Source organism: Zootoca vivipara, chromosome 9 (genome assembly GCF_963506605.1).
Source record: "Zootoca vivipara chromosome 9, rZooViv1.1, whole genome shotgun sequence".
Lineage (NCBI taxonomy): Eukaryota > Metazoa > Chordata > Lepidosauria > Squamata > Lacertidae > Zootoca > Zootoca vivipara.
In genome coordinates, this window is record NC_083284.1 from 25589875 (window position 1) to 25613283 (window position 23409).

General features: G+C 42.3%; 1 protein-coding gene across 4 annotated transcripts in view; it reads left to right on the top strand.

Annotated features, from left to right (window-relative positions):
- Positions 1 to 23409, top strand: part of ALPK1 (alpha kinase 1) — a 59353-nt gene that overhangs the window by 26027 nt on the left and 9917 nt on the right. For all 4 annotated transcript variants that reach the window (XM_060278508.1, XM_060278509.1, XM_060278510.1 and 1 more), the window contains 7 exons: positions 14264 to 14462; positions 16106 to 16165; positions 16407 to 16493; positions 17360 to 17436; positions 17993 to 18088; positions 19255 to 19359; positions 20176 to 22267. In XM_060278508.1, the coding sequence (XP_060134491.1) occupies positions 14264 to 14462; positions 16106 to 16165; positions 16407 to 16493; positions 17360 to 17436; positions 17993 to 18088; positions 19255 to 19359; positions 20176 to 22267 (2716 nt within the window). The remainder of the gene's footprint in view (positions 1 to 14263; positions 14463 to 16105; positions 16166 to 16406; positions 16494 to 17359; positions 17437 to 17992; positions 18089 to 19254; positions 19360 to 20175; positions 22268 to 23409) is intronic.

The following is a 23409-nucleotide window of genomic DNA, read 5'->3' on the forward strand; positions in this document are numbered from 1 at the left end:
CCGATCGGCAAGCCCTAGGCTCTGTGGTTTAAAGGCTTACCAATGGTCTAAAACAGGGGTCCCCAGACTTTCTGCGCGGCGGGCCGGTGCCCGCCGCGCCGACCGCGCGGCGGGCCGGAGGGCAGGAGAGTGCGCGCGCAGCGGGCCGGAGGGCGGGGGAGTGCGCGCCCGTGCGCATGCGCACACGCACACGGGCGGGAAAAAAATCGCCAAAAATCGCTTGTGCGCATGCGTATGGGCCTCCCCCGACCCGGAAGTGCACCAGAAATGACCTCTTCCGGGTCGGGAGAGGCCCATACGCATGCGCACAAAGGATTTTCGGCGATTTTTTGCCGATTTTTTAGATCGTCGCTGCGCCGCGCGCCGTGAGAGCGGGCGGCGGCAGCGGGCGGCGGGAGTCGTCGCGGGCCGGATTGGAAGGTCGATTGGGCCGCATCCGGCCCGGGGGCCGTAGTTTGGGGACCCCTGGTCTAAAAGGTCCAAGTCTAGCACTCTATCTGCAAGAGTTGCAGCTAAATGCCCCTTTGAAGGTCACTTGTCAGGCATGATGCAGAGAAGTTTCACTTGTTGTTGTTACATATGTCATCTGCGGTGTAAGCCCTGAAGGTGGTGGGTCCAATTTTAGTTAACTTAGCAAATAGCAAGTGGATAGATATATCCTCCAAGAATTTCACTATGCCATCTGTGTTGGGTTTTGGTTGGGTTTTTGGCAACGTCTTGAGGCAGTGATTTTCACTGTGAATTATGGGCTGAGTAAAGTTGTATTTAATTTTGTTTATCCTGAATTAATTGTATTGGACTACCCTATGATTCCAGTGTTTTGAGGAACAGAGGATAACTTCTCCCTATTTATTCTGTCCTCTCCCCGCCCCCCACTCCTGATTGCATACACATTTCTTAGCCTTTGTCTCATCCTCTATTAAAGCCATCCAAGTTGGTGGCCATCACTGCCTCTAGTGGGAATAAAATCCATAGTTTATTTTGTCTTTCTTGAATCTTCCAACATTAATTGCTTCATTGGATTGCCCTGAGTTCAGGTGTAATGAGAGAGGGAGAAAAACTTTCCTCTTCTTCACACATAGCTAAAATATGGAACTCACTGCCATAGGAAGCAGTGACAGCCACCAGCATAAATGGCTTTAAAAGAGGATTAGGCAAATTCATGGAGGGGAGGGCTGTCAATGGCTACGCTCTACCTCCACAGTCTGAGGCAGCAATGCTTCTGAATACCAGTTGCAGGAAAGCACAAGAGGAGAGAGTGCTCTTGTGCTCGAATCTTGCTCATGGCATCTGGTTGGCCTCTGTGAGAACAAGATGCTAGACTAGATGAGCTATCGGTCTGATCCAGCAAGCTGTTCCTAAACCTGCGTACACCAGATCCCCAACAACCACTGGGAATTTGCTGCAGAACAATTGCTGTGTTTGCAGAGAGGGTTAAGTGAGGGAGGGACCTGTGAGTTGCAACCAGGTTCCATTTGTATCTGGGTGTAGGATAGGATAGGAAGTTGCCTCCTTAAATCACTGCTCCTCTCTCCTTCTGTAAGTGAATGGTTTAACTTGCGTGGAGCACCTTACATGCCCCTTGGTAAAAGTGGGAGGGTTTTGTTGTTGCCCTTGCTTTACAAATCCCTAGTGCTAAGTGGAGTTTTATTGTGATTCTGAATTTGTTTTGCTGTGTTTTCTTCCTCCCTGTCCCCTCCTTTCCCTTTCCCTTTTTTGGTGTGTGGCCTCAGATGGAAATTTATGGCGGTGGCTGACCCCCTTTTACAATGCTCACAAAGCCCTCGGACTCAAGAGCATTTGTCTGCTCTCTCCCAGGATAAACACCTGCAGCCAACTCCCTGAGAAACCTGGATAGATGGGAGATTAATGTGACTGTAATAGTGGAACAGTGTTTGCCCACATTATCCCCTCACCCCAGGTAGATGGGCCTTTTCTGAGATGATACCAATTATTTATTGCCGAAACATCTGTTGATAACTGCAGCTGCCCCGGCGAAACAAAGCATATCATGGGGTCACAGACTATAGGGCCCTCCAATCCTGCCTTTGGAAACTATTCACCAGCACACCCCCAAAGTACATGGGTTACCGTCGTCTTCAATGTTTCATCGTGCCGTAAAAAATACTTTCTAAACGCTGAGCTTGCTTCCCCATGTGCTTTGAACTATTATTTCATTTTCACTGGTAATTTATATTCTAGCACTATTGTACTGTGGGAGAAAAGGGATACTATTTTACACACACACCCCCAATTTAATCGTAGAATGACTGACACTTTGACCTATATTATTAGTATTAGTCAAGAAAGGTTCTTTCCTCCACCCCCTTTCCATTGCTCTCTTTCCCATTTATTCATTCAAAACGAAATTCAAGGAACAGAAAAAGTTTCTTTAGAACTTTGATTAAGATGTTGAGAGAGGCTGGGAGGGGGAATATTAAATTTACAGTTTGATTGCGAAGAATAAAGTCCTGAGCTTCCTCTTTTGATATGATTTGCAGGAGGGAATTAATTTAAATCCCTCCGAAAGAGAAATAAGCCTTCGTTGATATTGTTTGGCGAAACCTTTAACACGTTTCATCTGAGTTTATTCTAAAGTGGCAAGTTTAGAATAAGCTCTCCACTGGAATGAACCAGTATTTGTAAAGTGATTTGAGATCCTTGAATGAAGTGTTTATTATTCTGGAAGGTCAGATTTTGGGGACCATATTCACAGTGTGCAGTATCTTACTTCTCGAGTAGCTCCACTGATCTCAAAGTGTCTCTATGAGAGCACTTGGGTCTCAAGTCTGAAAGTTTGACTTAGCCTTGCATTGTTAGTAGCGATGCTTTGTTTGCAGACTATTGCTCTGTTGAGTATGCAAAACAACCATTGCTGCTTACATCATCCTTTTAAACAGTTCAGCTTTGCATGAGCTGCAGAATCCTATTGTACAAAACAACCAGAAGAGAGGAATGCTCATAGAAGACATGGGGGCAATGGGGGTGGGTGGCAAGGGGCAGGGAGGAAATCCCATATCTGCTAAATTCAATGAGAAACTCAGGGTGGTAGTCAACTGTTTTACTCAGAGTAGACCCTTTAAATTAATTGGCCCAACTTAGGCAAAGTCATGAATTGCAATGGGATTTCTCTGAGCAGCTTAGTTGACAACCACCCTCCGTAATTAACACATTAGTGTAAAACGTGCATCCTAAAATGTTTTCCCTCTTGATAGTGATTTTCATTGTGGAATTCCAGAATAGGAGTTTGAGAAAAGAAAGATCTTGACTGTTAATGTTATGCATGAATCTTCATGAATTATTTCTGTGGATCTATAAGAAAGCAATTCTGGTGATTTGTTACCTGTCTATTCAAAGGACTATCTTAGGGTCCTTTCAGATGTTCCATTTTTAGAGGTATAGATTTATGTGGGTTTTTTGAGTTTCTATTCTTTTTTTTTGCTCTTGTCCTGCTGTTTCACTTCTTAGGTCTAAATTAAGAATAGTGCAAACAATATAACCATTAAAAACTGTGACAAAACTGAACGCAGCAACAGATTTATTTGTGTGTGTGTGTGTGTGTGCGTGCGCATGCGTGTTGTAAAAAACCGCATTCTAGATATCACACAGAGGTGATTTGCCAAAGTCTTGCCAAACCAAAATTGTTGTTTCATAAAAATTATACACTGCTTGATAATTTTTTTTAAAAAAAATCTCTCCAAGTGGTTTGCAATTTTTTTAAAAAAATATCAATAAGAAAAATTAGTAATAATTAAAACTTTCAGTTAAAATAACAATAGACTAAAAACAAATTGAAACTTTTCATGTGAGGTGGGAAAACTAAATCTGCATAGGAAGGGATTTGCTAAGGCGGGAGGTAGGGATTGATGCCAACTTGGGTGGCTTTAAAAAGAGGATTTGACGATTGATTGATTGATTGATTTGATTTGATTTGATTTGTATGCTGCCCTTCACCCGAAGATCACAGGGCAGTCCTGAACGTAAAAATACAAAATGCGAACACAAAATACTTAATAAAAACAAGTGCAAGAACAAAAGCAAACCAATAACTCCCCTCCAACAAACTCATGGAAGATAAGACGACCAATGACTACTAGGCATGATGGCTAAATGTTACCCCCAGTATCAGAAGCAACATGCTTCTGAATACTAGTTGCTGGGGAACAACAGTAGGAGAGTGCTGCTTTTTCCACTTGTGGGTTTCCAAAAGGCATCTGGTCCTTGTTCTGTCCCCATTTTTTTAAACCAGGGGATAAGCAGTTAACCCTCCAATTGCAAATCATCTCAGCTCTTCTTCCAACAAATAGCAGACGTTTAAAAACAAAACCCATGTCTCTTTCTCCTTCCTGGCTGAGCCAAGGAAAATGAGGGTCAAAAACACTCCAGCTTCCACTGGGATTCCAAACAGGACGTTTCCAGCTATTTCCCAGCACAAGCTGTGCTCAAAGTAAGCATAAGAAAACTGGGAGACAGAATGGGCAAGCGGGAAAGCAGCAGAGGTGATAAATAATTATATGTTGATTTGAAATGAACAGCTGGAGATATCTCATCTGCTTTTAATAAATTGGGGGGGGGCTGTGCTCTTGCCCGTACAAGTGTCTATTATGGTTTTCCCTAAGTGCCTGACCTTCTCATACACCTGCAGACTGTAAAAAAAAACATTCTGACTCCAGCCCATGTGAGGATCTGGTGTTTGAACAAATGGTTGGCACTGTCCTTGGTGCTCATTGGAGCACAGGATTCTGCCTTATGCAAAATCTGACTATTGATCCATCTACCTCTGTATAGTCCACACCAGGTATCCCCAAACTTCGGCCCTCCAGATGTTTTGGACTACAATTCCCATCTTCCCTGACCACTAGTCCTGTTAGCTAGGGATCATGGGAGTTGTAGGCCAAAACATCCCCGCAGTTTGGGGATGCCTGGTCTACACTGATTGGCAGCAGTTCTTCGGAGAGTTGATCTTTCCAGCCCTACCTGGAGATGCCAGGGATTGAACTTGGGACCTTCTGCATGCAGAGCTCTGCTTCCCTTCCCCTCATCATCTATTTCCTCAAAAAAACCAAAAAGCCTACCTCTATGGAGGACTCTGGTTGTTGACTCTGTCAGTGTCGGCTACAGTGGTACCTCTGGTTACAAACGCTTCAGGTTACAGACTCTGCTAATCCAGGAGTAGTACCTCAGCTTTAGAACTTTACTTCAGGATAAGAACAGAAATCGTGCGGCGGAGGCAGCGGGAGGCCCCATTAGCTAAAGTGGTACCTCAGGTTAAGAACAGTTTCAGGTTGAGAATGGACCTCCAGAACGAATTAAGTTCTTAACCAGAGGTACCACTGTATCTGTTTCACAAGTGTGTGTGTAGTGTCTAGTGAGGTGAGGTGAGAATATTCTCTGCTAGAAAATTATCTGGAGATTATTCTCCACAAACTGTAAATTCTAATGTAAGAACCAGTTTTACAACCCACATTTAAAAAATCTAGTAAATAATGAGCCAGGCTGTGATATTGCCAGTGTAAATAATGAATAATGGTTTTTTTGATCCAGTTACATTACTGGGCATTGTGTCATCCACCATTGGCAGTTCTGAAATGTGAGCTACAGAAACCGTTTTTAGTTTTAAAAATGCTATTCATTTAATTTGATGAACATTTGAATTCGTATGTATTTCAACTACCGGTATATGTAACAGCCTTTTTTCTATTTTGGTGTGACCTTATTCTTAGCAATTCTATACCCTTGGCCATACAGTGTGTTTTGTTTTTTGTTTGTTTGTTTGTTTTACAGACAGTAGCTTTAATGCTTTACAGTCATACCTCAGGGTGTGTTAGCTGCGGGTTGCGTATTTTCAAGTTAAGAACGCGGCGCACCCAGAAGTGTTTACTTCTGGGTTCCGCCGCATGCACAGAAGTGCTCTCAGTGCCGCTTTGGATACGTACTTTTCGGGGTGCAAACGGCACCCCGGAACGGATCAGGTATGTATCCAGAGGTACCACTGTATATACTTAAAGTACCTAGGCCTATACAATTACGTGTAACAGCATGTGAGGTGGCCTTGATTTAAACAGTTGATGTTTCTATATTTTTATTTAGTGCCAGTAACTGGTTTTTGCAGTGCCATTCAATGGTACAAAGTCCCATTTACCAGAGAATCACATACTGAAATATATTATCATATAATGATAATATATTTAATGTTAATGGCTTCTTTTTTTATATGTATGCATATAGTTTTGTTTATCAAGCTGTGTTTTAGTCACCAGAACAGTTATTAAGTGTTAGAGCTATTAGAAGCACAAGATTACTGGATTTACTTGTATCAAAGAATGTGAATTCACTGCATTGCCCCATTGAATAAAAATATCTGTACAGTTTTTGCTTGTCATCTGAACAAGTTTACCTATGAATAAACATGTATATTAACTAATTTTATCACTTTCAATGCATTAAAATTATATCATTTTCAATGCATTAAAATGAATATTCTCCTATTTTAAATGAAAATTCTCTAATCTCATTAATTGAGAATATTGTCCATGAGATTATTCTCGAGAATTTAATATCACTAGCTGTCTCAACCCAATAAGCAACCTTGTCAGTTACTGCATGTAGTAGCACTCTTTTGCATGAGCAGATCATATCCTGCAAAGTGATCTGCTGTGGTGTATCTTTGTGACCTCCAGGGCATCCTACTATTAAAGCCTGAGATTCCCCCTCCCCTTAACTGTCCATTTGCTGAAGTCATATTCAGTGAACATGATTTTAATTTGTTTCTTAGCCCTGCGATATGTCATGGATGCTTCAGTTGAGATTCCTTCACTGGAATTGGACTAGATTTGACTAGATGACTCTTGGGGTCCCTTCCAACTCTACAATTCTATGATTCTGTGATAATAGTGATAGTTGTACTGTATCTTTAAATGTAACCTTAAGGGCCCTAAACTGTACCCTTTCCTCTGCCTGTTTGCAAACAGAAGATACCTGGTATAGTCACCCATCTTTCTGGCAACTAATTTCCCAGTGAGGTGTCTGCTGCTATCATATTGTGGGTTCTTAAAAACCCTCTTTCTCCAACCACCTTTTTTAATATGGCTATTTTCAGAGAGTTGTGTTAGAAAGCATAGCTTTGCTGGCTGTTAACAAGTAATGCTAACAATTCTTCATTGTTTATTTTAAGTTGTTTAAACGCTTTTAAAGTGATAGCTAGCTCAAGCAGCCTCATACCTGAAATGGCAGCAGATAAGAGCACTGAACAGAAATTCACTCCTATTACTTAGCTGGAAAATGCCCCAGGAGAAATGTAGTGGCTGGAGTGTTGGACTACAATCAGTGAGTCCTTGTTTCAAATTTGTGCACAGTGAAAACTTAATAGATGACCATGGCCAATTGCTCATTTTTTCAGCCTAGCCTACCCTATAAAGTTGCTGTGATGATAAAAGGAGATGCACACACACACCCCTGAGCTCTGGAGGAAGAGCAGGATAAAAACATAATAATGGCATACTCTGCCAATTCTATAAATGCAGTGCTTCTCGTTATTCTACTAGTTTTCACAAACTATGAAGCAAGCAAGGCACACTTATCTCTAGACTACATGCTCAGTGGGGGCTTGTATTACTTGCATTACCTTCGCTCTTTTCCTATGTAGGTGGACTCCAAAATATTGCAGAGGTTTCTACCCCTTTTGCTGCATCCATTTAATACATCCCAAGTGCACTGTACCTGGATGAGTTAGCAATGCCATTCATTCCTAGTCTTAGCAAACCAAAAAACCAAAAAACCTCTAGGCTCAATTATTGATGATTTGATTCTTGCTCATTGAAAATTCCTCCACCCTCATCTGCTTCTACCTTCCTAATTTATTCTGCACAAGCAATTTCGCATATTCACATTTTGTCCCATACCCCAGCGCCAGATGGCTCTGGGAGAGAGTGTTTTCTTCCTTCCTGGGAGCAGCTGCAGTTGTCGGCAAAAACAAGGTATCCTGGCATTGAACCTAAGGCTGAGACCCAAACATTAAGGTGTTTTGCTGGGAGGAACCAGGCCACTAATGCGAGAAACCATGAAAACAGCACACCCATCCACTCAGGGCATTTTCGCAAAGGCCCTTCAGTAAAGGCTGTTTTGCATTTCCACCCTGAACCCCTATAATTGGTGTATAGAAATCTTCTGCAAATCTAATTCCATCTCCACCTGACTCAGCTTCCCAGCCATGAAGTTCCTTTTGTGCCCCTAAACTCAATTACACATCCTAGGTTGACATTGTAGAAACAGATGTTCAGGCAAAGTGCACATTTATTTCTCTCTCTTGGCATGGATACAGAAATCCCTTAATCGCAATTTCCAAATTAGAACCCTTTTCTTTCTTTTATATTTTGGTTATATCTCTGTGTCGCCATTTTTATTTTGTCCATGAAGTGTCTTCCTCCTGGGGTTGTAGGCTTGATGGGTTGTTGCTGTTTAAAAAAAATAAAATTATGTTAAGTAGCTGCAGATGCAACAGTGCACATCTGATCAAAAGCTTTTATGTGAGGTGCAGAAAGAATGACCTTTCAGTGGGACTGCAAGGAAGCTGAGGTTGGGCAAGGTCAGAAATAGACTTTTTTCCTGTCCCTCAGAAACATAAATTAGCAAAAGAATCGTGAGCTTTTGTGGTTTATGGTTGGATACACATTATATCAAATCTAAAGGAAACAACTGTAATAGGTGGGATAGACCTGTGGCCAAAGTGATGTCTGTTATCTAGACAGGCAAGGGATATTGCAGATGTTAACCTGTGACCAGTGCATTATGAATTGTGTGAGCCATTTGTGGCAATTCAAAATACAAATTACGCAGAAACTTCCACCATATCTCATCTGTCACTTGGTGGTAATTTTATACATTATTTTTATATAAGACAGCAAGAGTTACAAGATCAACTTTCCTCGAAGTAAATAAGCGCTCTTTCCTAAGTATAGCTTTGCATGTGCACCTCAGGCATGGCAGCCGCTCTGTCTTGTTTGACTCACATACGGAGACAGAGAAAGTATACTTCTGACGAACCAGGATAGCACACTTTCAGTCTCGTCATGCTTCTACAGGACATTGCCAGAAAAAGAGGAGAGGAAAGCTTTTCTTTGTTCTGCTGAAGGGAGGTGATTCTGGCAGCATGCTTCTGATATCTGATATGCAATCCCTCTCAGAAATGTTGACATCTTAGCAACACTTCAAACACCTTTTGCAGGGCCTTAGACCTGCAAAACTGATGGACCAGAGATTATAATAGGACAGAAGACATAAATGCCTGGACCCATAGGCAGCAACAGCTCTCCCATTCTGCTTCACATTTCTGAAAAATTTATATCTGTACCAGTAGCGGATAGCATGATGGGACGCCACTACACATATGGCCACCAGTTGGTTGCTTCGCTGCTGCTTACTGGGAGGGGCAATGTGGACACAGTGCAAACACACTGGCAGAGCCTCTCCAGTGCTCCTGACAGTGTGTTTGCACCACACCAACCACACCACTGTCTTTCCTCTTTCCCCAGTTCCCTTCTAGTAAGCAGCAACAAACCAGAGGTAAGGTGTGCATGATATCCTACCACACTGTCTGCTCCTGGTATGTATCCATCATATTTGTATATTAGGAGAGGAGTGTCTGTTGCCTCTTCTAGGCTTTATGTGTGAAGTCTATCTTTTTACCCTGGAATTGCTGTCACAGAACTTGACCTACTTTCATCTTATGCTTTTATGGGAAGGAGGTTTTGCTCTACATTTTCCATTAACATGGTAGCATTTTTGTGGACTAGGAACTGTTGTGTGACTTGGGAGCCAAGGAAAAAGTCAAGTATGATTTCTCAGAGGGGACAAGTTAACAGGGTTATAACTTCAAACGATTGACACCGAGCAAAATGTATTGGTGTGTAACACAGCATGCCATCTTCGGGGGAAGAAAAAGCGGCTGATATTCTTGCCCTGTCTTGACTTTTCCTCATTTTGTGTCCATTTGGTTTTGGAGAGGGACGCAAGAGGTTTCGGCATTGAGCGGAGAGTTAAATTATGCAGCTGCCCGGCCCTCCAGAATAGGATACTTGGTTTAGATTTTTCACAATGCTATTGAAGTGCTTATTTTCCTCCTGAAGAGACACAAACAGATGCAAACTTCTGTAAACACTTTAGAAATGAATTCAGTGAGTTTGGCCTCTCAGCGGTGCTCAATAGCTGACAGAAAAATGTCTAATTAGTGCAAGTGGAAATAATAGGGCCACTTGGATTCCTTCCATCCTCCTCCAAGTCTACTTTTCCGAGGAACTCAAAGGCTCTTTTGTTTGGTAGGTCACCCTCTCTCATGCTTTTGTGTTCCAATCTCTTAAGGGAAGGAGGAGAAGAAGCAGAAAGAAAAAAATGCATTAGGCAATGGCTCACTGCTTAAATATACGGTAGACTCCAGAGCATTGAGGAAAATGTGTCGCTGGCAGTGTTCGTTTTCAGGTGCTTAAAGACAGGGATCCCTCCATTGTCAAGAGGCACATGTGCACAAAGAGATGGGAATCCCTTTCAAGTGTCATTCTTTGCAAAAGCATGCCTTCTTGCAAATAAATAAATATATTTCCACCAGTTTTTGAAGCATAAGTCAGCCCATGAATACTTGCTCACAACTGGTCTTGTGAGGTAAACAAATATCAGGCATTCCTGTCAAAGTTGTTCACACTGTGGCTATTTCAGTTTCTATAGTCTATGATTTGAAACAAGCCATGGGGTGTAAATCTTTTTCTCTTGGCAGGCTAACATCACCGACCTATCCCTAATCTTGGAGCTGATTGTCACCACAAATGTTTTCACACATTTATTGAGTCATCCATGATAGTCTCTTCTGGGGAGCAGGAGGGAATGTGAGCTGTTGCTCTGCCACCAGGCACTGATTTGGATGGTGAGGGTGCTAACATTCAGTCCCTGAAATCTTCAGTTTAAAGGTTTTCCGGTAGCAAAACCTCATGCTGGGCGAACCAAGTCAGTGTCAGCACACTAGTGGGCAAGATGGTCTATTTATCCGACACGATAAAAGGCAGCTTATACCATTATCAAGTTTTACCTGACTCTTTCTGTGACTTCCAAATAGTACTATAATCCTTAACCAAAACCACACTCATACACAGGAACCTGGCATGTTAAACAATGATTTAGATACCTGTATGGCTTGTATGTGACCTGCTTACCCAAAGTGGAGATCAAGCAATTAGCTGCCAGAAGTTGATTTTTACATCTGATTAGTTCACCACATGGCTGGAGCTTCCTCCAAATTCTTTGAACAATGCCTCCCAATGTGTAACGCTGGTTTCCCCAGGGACGTTATAGAAAGTTGCCAGTGAAGGCCCTTGTTTTGACTGGCCTGAAGGCAAAGTACCCTTTTGATGCTCATAGTACCAGGTGTAAATTACAAATTGACAATGAGTATTGCTTCCCAGTTCTTTCTCTTTGGTATTAGCGTGTTCATTTTTATCATCTTTGGTGTTGAGGGGAGTTTCCCCTGGTTATGCAATTTAAGGCAGAGTAAGATTTGAAAGTTCTTTCATTTATTACAAAACAAAATACACACTGTCAAAAATCAAGACCAGATGAAGCTGATTTCATGTTATGTATTTCATGTTATGTCGTTTTTAAAAATGTGCAAGCCATTTGTAAAAAAATGATAGGATAGTGGTAGACATTACTGGCCAAAATAGGTGTTGCTTGTGCCTCAAAGCCTGGAATTGGGAACTGAATACTTTATACTCTCCCTGTTCCAGTTTTTTTATACAAGAATTCACTATTTAATCCTGCAACGTCTTTAGAAGTGCTGCCTAGCCTTCAGCACTGTTGGTTGAAAGGTCCCAATGGACAGCTCCTTGCTCTGCCCGGTTATGCCAGATCATTGCTGGTCTGAAGGCTGATTCACACTTTACATGGCAAGAGTGAATGCTGCCATGGATAGTTAAAGGACAAATGGGCAGGAGCATCTGATAGGGCAGCACAGCACTGCTCACCTGTCTTGTTTGCAGTAGTCATTAGCATTGCTTACCTGGCTTCCCAATGCTGCATGTCACTGCCAGTTACCAAGATAGGGAGCAGAAAGGCAGCGAAGAAAATGTCAAATTGGCTCCATTTTTGCACCCATGCTGTGCTGAGCCTTGTCCTGCACCATCTCCCTCTCGGTAACTGACAGTGACACTTGACAGTGTCAAGAAGCCAGGGGAACAACACCGGTTGCTACTGTAAACAAGTGAGGAAATTGTCTCTCCCAAGCAAGAACAGGCACAGGAAGATACTGATTCCACACAGATAACAACTAAGTCCAGTGCTACCTAGTGACTAAACTGTATTATGACACTACCCACATGGATGCATAATTGCAAATGAAACAGGATACAGGGATATTGTGTATTTATGGTTGCTGCATGGACACATGTAAATTTGGCTTTATACATGGAAGCAAACAGGGAAATGTGAGTTTTCTGTCTTAAGTGAGGTGAAGATACTATTTCTTTAGTAGTAGTGTTTTAATTTACTAGTCCCTATGCATGGAAGATCCTATTTTCACTTGGAGTACATTCCTTAATACTACACTGGCTTCCAGGCAGGCTTACACTATAGCTGTATCACTCTCTTTTTACCAATTAAGCAGCAAAAGCACTAGAGAATTTGAGTCAGGTAACTGACTTTTTTCAATGAGTCACTAAGAAACAAATGCCTTCCCCAGCAGTGTTTTGTACTGGACACTAGGAGTATGCACAGAAAATAAATATTTGGATAGGGGGTCTGGCTTCATGTGTCTATCAGAGTGACCACTGAGCTCCGTGTGAAGGTAATATTCTCTTACTGCAGTCACAGTACTGGTATATTTTAGTCCAAGTAAAATATCCCTACATCAGATTAACCTTTCCTATTCGATCCCAAGGAAGGCGTTACCAAATCAAATTTGAGGCTCCAGCAGGCAGGAGTTTTCTTCTCATCTTTCCCCAGCTGAGGAGAGGAAAGCTGAGATGCACTTTCACTCACACGCCATTCTCCCAAGGTGCAAGTTGGGCATTTGGGCAGATGTCACAATGACAGCAGGGATTCTTGAGCACCCATGAAGGCTCTGTATACTGCCGCAGAGTTAGCCTGCTGGCCTTTCTTCTCTCCTAACAGCACGTTCCTTCATAAGCGTGGCAGATTCTCCATGCCAGGGAGAAGGATCAGCCTCTGAGGGGGATACCAAGGGAGTTAATGCTTTTTTTAAAAAAAAAATCATTAAAGGTCACCTGCAAAGAGAAAACGTTGGACTGCTGACCTAGTTGCTCCTTTTATGATGTACAAAGGAGCATTTGATCTGGTAGCCTTTACTGCTATATTAATGCAACTTGTTGATGTTTAAAACTTGATTGACACCACAAAAGTCTTCATTTCCCTTGAGAATCAGAAGGCAAAGGCTTTTAATAGCATCCCCCAATTCCCATTTAAGCTAATTTTAATGCTATATGTAGGTCATTTCTAGAAAACAGAACACTGGTCTACTTTTTAGGAGTGTCTTACTTTCCTCTTTTTTAAATAAGGTTGCAAGTTACAGTGTCATATAGTGGGTAGCATGTTGGACACAAATCAGGAAGGCCCAGGATCTAATTATTGGGTGAGCTTGATGGGTCTAAGCTGTTTGTTGTGAAGTTAAAATGAAATGAAACATTCTGAAATCCTTGGAAGAAGGTTGGGATGAAAATGAATCGATGGCGGTGGTTAAAATTAAAGTAAAATTTATTGATAATCAGAATATCCTATCTAAGTTTGGGAGCATTGCACACACCCACACAGTGACTTCACTGGTAACTAAGTATAGTGTTAGCCTGAATCCAACCTTGTGTGGGTTCCATGACTCGGTCTTTCAGTGTCATCATTTGATGAATGCTTGAGCCCTGGCTCTTTATTTTAGAAACTGGGCTGCGGTGGGCAGGAGGAGAAAGAGAGAGAATACAATAAAATGTTGTTGGGTATATCACAGGGTAGAGCATTGTAAAGTATGCCACACTTTTTAAAGCTTTTTTGAACTTCTGACCATTTTCTATGTTTGAAGCAGTATCCCCCCCCATCCCTCCTTTGCCCTGCAGTTTTCTGTAGCTGAAAGTGGGTGTACACAATTCTCAGCTAAGCAAGTCAACAAACATTTCTACCCCCATCCCTCTCCCTGATGAATTACATACTTTATGGATAGTCCCCTAGAAACGGTTCCAATTTGAGAGCCACCATCACATGCTTTTGGTGTTCTTTTCAGGTTTGTCTGAAAGCCTCCATTACCACCAGGGACTATGTGACAGCAGCTGCTATTGTGTTCCTGATTGACCGGTTCTTATATTGGGTTGATGGCTCCAGCCAGCTCCTTCGGATTGCCAAAAGGCTGCACGAGCTCCAGCCTACAACACCAATTGCCCCTCAGCTGGTGATTCGCCAAGCTCGCGTCTCTGTAAATTCAGGTAATGAAACACTCATTGCAGTCCCCGTCCCCCTCCCCAACCACCACCTCCGTTTTCTCGGCCGAGTCCCAATTAGGAGCTGCTTGACTTTCAAGAGGATACTTTGTCCCATTCTGGAGATGACATTCCTATGATCCTGAGCCATCATTTTAAACTGACACCCTGCTCCTGCCTGCCATCTACTCTCCATCCACCCCACCCCCCTGCTCCATCTCCCTCCCGCCTCTTCTGGCCTGCACAAAGTGTCTGGCATAAAGAGGTCTCTGAGAGAAAGAAGCAGCAGAGAAAATTGTGAAAGGGTGTGGAAAATACTAATTGGAGCTTTTGTCTCCTAACAAATCTGCCCTGCTGTTTCAAACGGGGGTCTGTGAATTGCTGTACTTCTGAGCAAAAGCCTTCAAAAAGATGATTAAAGATCTGGTATTTTCTATCTCTCTCTCTCTGTGTGTGTGTGTGTGTACACACACATATAAACGCACTATGGCCACTTGGTTCAGAAAATGCAGTTAACCTACTCATGTAAAATTGAGGGTTGTTTTTTCTTCATTACTCTTTTGGTAGTACACAAAGATCATGAATGTTATTGGCCCATTTTAAAATACATATTCCTAGTTTTTTTAGGAAGGAAAAGCCAAAGCTAAGCTGATGATGAATACAGTTTTAGAAGGAAATAGCTTACATAAAATGAAATGGTCATCTGATTTCAATCACTACATCTCAGGAATAGTATGTGCATCAAATATAATTGTCCTTATTTCTGAGCTCTGCTATCTGATGCCACTTCCCCCAACATTGGGCTCCCATACGGTTTCTTTACTACAACCCCACTCAACCAATGATGAGAGATGATGGGGGTTGTAGTCCAAAAACATCTGGGAGAAAGGCTGAGTCTGATGCCAAGTCTTGCAAATACATGTCTTAAAGAAGCAAACAGGAGATTGGTGTGTTGTTTACTCCCAAAGTCCAGGGTGAATCAGGGTGACAAAGCTTCAAATGAGCCAAATGAAGTATTAGCCACCCAAGTGTGGGTGAGTCTAGGCAGATATAAATATCTAAACTACCTCGGTGAGCTCTCATCTTGGGGTAGCTTTAAGCATCTGTAGGCCTGTTCACTTTACACTAAACACAGGCACAAGCTTCCACTACACATGTACAAGTGTTTTTGTGAAAGAGTTTACACATGTTGGTTCATACCGCTCAGCTATTGTGCACACAGAAACACAGACACTACGCTTGTCAAACGTGACGTGAATAATGATAAGAGTGTGCATAGTGTTCATCAACTGTTGTTTACAGAGATTGCACACTTGTTGAATGTAACATGTGAATGGCCCTTACATAATTGATCTTCAAGCAGTGGGTCAGGGTCCATGACTGGGTCACAATGGATGGTATCCCCTGCTAAAACAGAGGAAAAAGCCTTCATTTTAGCGGCACATTGTGTCATTATGATGTCAACTGCTTGGCAAATGGATAGCCCCTGCCCACCTGTCAGATTTTTCCTGTGAGGCTGGTCCAACCTTTGTTTTAAACTAAAGGGATGAACTGGGGAAGGGAAGTGATTATATATATAAACCAGATTCACCCTTTCCTATCACATATCTGAGGTTGAAATATAGTTTTGTTTTTCCTCTTTGTTCTAGGTAAACTGTTAAAGGCTGAATATATCCTTAGCAGTCTTATTAATGACAATGGAGCAACAGGTATCTATAATTTGTGGCTTCTATACTTTGAGTTATTATTTATAAATGTTGCGAAAAAAAATATTGCCGCCTTGCTAGCAGAGCCTTTTCCAGACTAATATGTTCCTGTCCCAGACAGCTTCTTTCTTTGTTTTTCTTAATTTGTAAAGGGCTTGGATATATATTTACCTCACCTTTCTACCTCTTCATGTTCCCAAACACTGTGGTGTGTTCCAACTGCTCTTTTCATTCTGTTTCTCAGGTGTGTGGAAGTACTCAAAAGAAAGTGACAGGATCCTTGTTCAGTCTGTCTGTGTACAGATCAGAGGACAGATTCTGCAAAAGCTGGGTAGGATTCATGCAGCAATCTCACATTCTATGGTTTCAGCTGATCTTTTTCCGTTCCCATTCAGTTCTCTGAGGATAGTGCAGGAGTCATTTCCTCATAATTGTGTTCTTTCTAGCTGTGAAATATTCCTCATTTCCTTAAAAAATCAGCTGTATGCCTAGCAAAATGTATTGGCAAAAAAGAAAAATCTAATGTGACCCAAATTCTATGCCTATAATTGCCTCAAATTGCTTACTTTGCATAATTAATTTTGCTGCTTCTTCCTCTTCCTCTTCTCCTCCTCCTCCTCCTTCTTTGCAAGATGTTGGGTTGGAGAGGATAAAAAAATAAGAGCATGGAGTGATGATATTAAGTGATGATCAGGCTAGAAAGAGCTTGCTGGATTAAGCTACTGGCCCACCTAGTCCAGTATCCTATTTTCATTAAGTTGTAGGGAACGGATGCTTTTGTCAATTTCAGTTTCCAATTTTTCCAATCTTAAATTCACATTTCTGCACCTGTTCTGAATTTTTTTAAAATTAAAAAAGCCCTTTTGAAATTTTTTTTCATGTTTAGCTTTGCACGAAACACACAATTTTGCAAACCATTTTGTTCTAATGTACTTATAATGTATGTATGTTATTTTCACTAATAAATACTTATGTACACTTTCCCTGAATGTGCACGTATCGGGGTTGGGAAACTGCAGTGCAAAATTTGGAAAAGTGTGACATTTGGATGGTAGCTATGATTCGGTTCATGTTTGGCAAACTTCTCCCCCATCCCTGCCAAGTACAAGTGTGTTAAATAAGTTTATAAAATATTGCTACTTCTTTTATTAAAAAAGCAACAATAACTGAGCGTTCATTTTTGTGTGTGTGTTTCAGGGATGTGGTATGAAGCAGCAGAGCTGATTTGGGCCTCAGTTTTGGGTTACTTCACACTTCCCCAGCCAGATAAAAAGGTAATGCATGTACTGTTTCCCTAAAATACTGAATATTTTCTGCTATTAACAGGATTTGTTCTACTCCTCTAGACAAGCAGCTTGCTGCAAACCTTTTAGCAGGAACTGAGGAACAACAGAAAGGGTAGTCCTTGACAGAGGGATCGCCTGTCCCAAGGACCCAAGTCCTTCACAACCAGTGGAAAAGTGGACTGTCCTTTTTCCCACTAAGAAACTGAATGATGTAAAAAACAGCCCGAGATTTTGGGTGCTTCCAGACAGGGATTCATTATTGCAAATGGGTTGTTGGCAACAGGTCTGTTGTTGTTGTTGTTGTTGTTGTTGTTGTTGTTGTTGTTGTTTTGAATTTACCAGATTTTCTATGGAAAGAGTAAATCTGGATTATATGGATAGGGATGTGTTGATGCTGCGTGCATGAGAAGTCCCAATCCCATTTGGAAACACCCTGTGTGTTTTAGCTTCTTACACTTTATGGAATGGGTTCTTGTGTTTTAGAGAAGTAATCGGCAATGGAAACCGTGAAATGCCAATTGGTCTTTGTGTGCTTCTCCTGCAGGGAATTGCTACATCGTTGGGTATCTTGGCTGACATCTTTGTATCGATGAGTGAAAACGATTACAACCGGTTTAAAGACAACTATCAGTTTCACCTGGTAACTATTCCTGTATTGTAGATGAATTTTGTTTAGCTTGCTGAAAATTGTATGTGCTTTGTTCAGCATCCCTGACTAGGAAGATTCCGCGTGATAGCTGAAGCTCACTTTTCTACCACAAAAAAGGTAAAAAAAAAAAAAAAGGTAAAGGACCCCAGACAGTTAAGTCCAGTTGCAGACGACTCTAGGGTTGTGGCGCTCATCTTGCTTTACAGGCCGAGGGAGCTGGCGTTTGTCCGCAGACAGTTTTTCTGGGTCATGTGGCCAGCATGACTAAGCCAGTTCTGGCGCAATGGAACACCGACACCAGAGCAGCGCACTGAAACACTGTTTACCTTCCCGCCAGAGCGGTACCTATTTATCTACTTGCACTTTTTTGGCGTGCTTTCAAACTGCTAGGTTGGCAGGAAACCATACCATAGATACAGATTATTCTGAAGCAGATTATTTGTCCATCCATACCAGTTTTGTATACTCTGATTGGCATCAGCTCTCTAGGAACACAGGGAGAGTCTTTCCCATCTCCTATGTGATCCTCTTTTTTTAAAACTGGAGATTGAAGTTTTGATCTTCTGCACTAAGCTACAGTTTCTCCTCATTGCCTCTCCCTGGCGAAAGTAATTGCCAAGTGCTGAGCCATTTGTTGTTTTGTCTCTCATAAAATTATGGAGAGAGGAACACAGAATATGTCATGTTGTCCAGCCCTCAAACATAAGGCCAGTATTAGACTTTGCTAAACCTTGGTGTCTGGCTTGCCAATCAGAAGGTCAGCAGTTCAAATCCCTGCAATGGGGTGAGCTCCCATTGCTCTGTCCCAGCTTCTGCCAACCTAGCAGTTTGAAAGCACACCAGTGCAAGTAGATAAATAGGTACCACTGCAGCAGGAATGTAAACAGTGTTTCCGTGTGTTCCGTCACGGTGTTCTATTGCACCAGAAGCGGTTTCGTCATGCTGGCCACATGACCCGGAAAGCTGTTTGTGGACAAACACCGACTCCCTAGGCCTGAAAGCGAGATAAGCACCACAACCCCAGAGTCGCCGTTGACTGGCCTTAACCGTCCAGGGGTCCTTTACCTTTTTACCTTACATATACACACCTATCTACACAGAGATGAACAGACAGCAATCTGCCTAAACTTACATTTTCCTTCCTGCCGTTTCAACAGAATCTTCTGAAAGAGTTTGACCACCGTTTACTTTCAGCTGCTGAAGCGTGCAAGTTAGCAGCAGCTTTCAGCCAGTTCACGCCACTGTTTGTGCTCACGGCAGTCGTAAGTGTGATACCCAGTCTTCTTCTTTCTTCCCTGTGCTGAAGGTTATCCACTGCCATCTACTACTGCAATATGTTGCTGTGTACATGTAAAATCAGGATGTGCATTCCAGATTCAGATGCAATGCAGATGAAAAGTTGTAGTGCAAGTGAAATGCCATCTGGCTTTTATGCTGTTGAACCTGTTCATTTGGAGCAGTTGCTTACTACAAACCATTTACTGTTGCCTATCATTCATACCCCTTTAATGTCCCATTGATTTAACTGAAAACTTATTGGATAATAAAGAGAGTGGAATTGGAAGGTAAAGGCTGCTAGTTATACAATCTATATTTTGGTTCTTTGGGAGGGAGGGGGGTATCTTCAGGAAAGCATTTCGTAGAACAAATGTACTTTATATCCCACTATCTGTGGATTATGTTCCAAAGGTTTTGAGAATATAGCTTCTTCTTCCTGCTCCCCAACCCACTTCAGTTCCACCGAACACCATAGACAAATCAATCCCACAGATTAATAGGCTTTGCCAAGTTTTGTGCTGAAATTCCTGTTAGCAAATGCACAATTCTTGCAAAAATGGATTTTTTTTCTAGATATCTCAGAGCAAACCTGCTCACTGTTCCTTTGGTTGTGTAACAAGTTTAACTCAAGCATAATTGATCAAACACAGGGGGGGAAAACAAGTACTTGAAAATCATTTGGAAAAAAGCTTTGTAGTGGTGTGAATTCAAATTTGAGGATTCTTTAACGGATCTGAGTTTCAAATTTGATGCGCAAATATGTAAGATCCTGTTCATTTCGGCTGTACTTGTTTTTACAGAATATCCGTGGAATGTGCTTGCTGTCTTACAGCTATTCAAGCGAATGCCCTTCCGCAAAGCAGAAGCTTTATTTGTCTGAAGCAAAGGAGTCCTTTGAAATTGGCCTCCTTAGTAAGAAGGACAAAGAACCAGTCACCAGCAAACAGGAGCTCCACAGTTTTATCAAGGCAGCTTTCTGCCTTACAAAAGTGCACCAGAGGCTCTACGGTGAGAGCGAGAGACTTAGTCAAGTGAATAGGTTGTGCCAGGAAGCCTTACAGAAGCTGTATGCTTATAGTCATTTACCGCATACTGAAGAGCAGGACAAAGAACAGCTTGCCAAGGATATCATGTGCCTAGTCATGTTAGTTAAAGAGCACTTAAATGTGCAGGATTTCCGAAACTCAGATGCCAAGTCCTGCATTCCAGATAGCTACAAAACTGGTGTTGGAAAGTCAATTGTGAACGGTGAATTAAGCTTCGAGAAAGTCCTTGAAATGTATTCCCAGCATCATGCAGCAGTCTGTGAAGTTTATGGAAGTGTTTGCCACAGCTACAAGATGAAATCAGAAAGCCAAGCAGGAGCCTGTATAACAGCTTTGAAAACGGAAACCAAAAATATGGACACCATGTGTACCACTGAAGAAAGATCACATCATAGGAAAGACTCTGCAAAGATCTCACTTTCACAAAAAGGAAGGACTAATCGCGAGGGTTTTAAGGAGCAGATGCGACAGAAATTATTCCATGCCGCTGCCCTTGATGAAGAGGTAGAGTGCATTCCTTCAGAAAGAAGTCAAAGACACACGGGTGGTATTTCAAGTAATTCTCATAGCAGGAGTGAAAGTTCCAGTTCATTGAGCTCTTGGAGCAAATTCTCCAAATCGAGTTCCTTTACTAGTTGGGAGGAGATTGACTGCAATGAAAATGAACTGCCCCAAGATAAGGTACAGAAACAAAAGCCTACTGGAGGTAAGGAGCAAGAATGTTCTGCAGCTTTGACCGAAGATGCTGAAGAGAACTGCCCAAAGCCAGATCCATGTGTACTGTTTTCCAAAACTCATCAGCTCTCTCTTCAAGAGCCTCAGAATGACTGTTGTGGCTCCTTAATGCATCCCTATAATAATAATATAGGCAAGACTCACAGAGTAACAGAATCATACCCAAATCTCAGAGAGGCACGCGTAGAGAGATCAGAGAATACTTTGAAGCAGTCACCCAGAGAAACCAGTAGCACCAACCCCCAAAATAGTAATGATCTTTTGAGTCCCACTTCTGAACAAGAGCCCATTATCCCATCTTCACTAATGGATTCCAGGAGCAAGGACTCCGGTGCCATTTCTAACCATAATCTGTGCAGCATTGGGAAAGGAAGCACAGAAAATATAATTGAACCAATATCTAGACATTGTTGGCCATTTGTTGATCCAGAAGGAGAAACTGTGGACACTACTGAAGATGCACAGATGAATTCACACCTGCCTGGTGCCAGGAGGACACCTGCCTCCATCAATAGTAGCATGCTGGAACTGGAACGTGGCCGCTTTGTTCAAAATTGGATTAATAAATCTAACTCTGCAGTGCCTCCAGAAAGCTCAACTGAAGTATCTGAAATTGACCCACAAGCAGAGACAACAGAAGACTGTGAATTTGCTAGTGAATGTGGAAAGAAGTCAGCAGATCACCTTAGTGACATCTGCATAGCAAGAGATCAACCACATCACAGCTCTGGGGCCACAAATCCTCCTTTGGGGACAAAGAACCAGCCATTAGTCAACCAGTCAAGTGATTGTGCTACAACGGAAGAAGATGACGGTGAAAAGCTAAGGAACATTTTGAGCAGCAGTCGCAGTTCAAGCTCCTCTCTGAAATCATGGTACAAAACCACCCACTTTTCAGGCAGTTTTTCTGAATCGGGGAGTCCTTCATTTTTGAACTCTAGCAGCAGCTCTTTTGTCTTTTTGGAGAGGGCCAAAGAACAAACCCTACAGGCTCGCGTTCTCAGTGGCGACGACTATAGCAGGCTTTTGTCAGGTGTAGACCATGCCTGGCTAATGGAAAGAATGAAGAATACAGGGCTCTTCAAGCCAAACCTCTTCGGTAAAGCGCACTGTAAGTTGTTGTTGTTGTTGTTTAGTCGTTTAGTCGTGTCCGACTCTTCGTGACCCCATGGACCATAGCACGCCAGGCACTCCTGTCTTGCACTGCCTCCCGCAGTTTGGTCAAACTCATGTTCGTAGCTTCGAGAACACTGTCCAACCACCTTGTCCTCTGTCGTCCCCTTCTCCTAGTGCCCTCAATCTTTCCCAACATCAGGGTCTTTTCCAAGGATTCTTCTCTTCTCATGAGGTGGCCAAAGTATTGGAGCCTCAGCTTCACGATCTGTCCTTCCAGGGAGCACTCAGGGCTGATTTCCTTAAGAATGGATAGGTTTGATCTTCTTGCAGTCCATGGGACTCTCAAGAGTCTCCTCCAGCACCATAATTCAAAAGCATCAATTCTTCGGCGATCAGCCTTCTTTATGGTCCAGCTCTCACTTCCATACATCACTACTGGGAAAACCATAGCTTTAACTATACGGACCTTTGTCAGCAAGGTGATGTCTCTGCTTTTTAAGATGCTGTCTAGGTTTGTCATTGCTTTTCTCCCAAGAAGCAGGCGTCTTTTAATTTCGTGACTGTTGTCACCATCTGCAGTGATCAAGGAGCCCAAGAAGGTAAAATCTCTCACTGCCTCCATTTCTTCCCCTTCTATTTGCCAGGAGGTGATGGGACCAGTGGCCATGATCTTGGTTTTTTTGATGTTGAGCTTCAGACCATATTTTGCGCTCTCCTCTTTCACCCTCATTAAAAGGTTCTTTAATTCCTCCTCGCTTTCTGCCATCAAGGTTGTGTCATCTGCATATCTGAGGTTGTTGATATTTCTTCCGGCAGTCTTAATTCCGGCTTGGGATTCATCTAGTCCAGCCTTTCGCATGATGAATTCTGCATATAAGTTAAATAAGCAGGGAGACAATATACAACCTTGTCGTACTCCTTTCCCAATTTTGAACCACTCAGTTGTTCCATATCCAGTTCTAACTGTAGCTTCTTGTCCCACATAGAGATTTCTCAGGAGACAGATGAGGTGATCAGGCACTCCCATTTCTTTAAGAACTTGCCATAGTTTGCTGTGGTCGACACAGTCAAAGGCTTTTGCATAGTCAATGAAGCAGAAGTAGACGTTTTTCTGGAACTCTCTAGCTTTCTCCATAA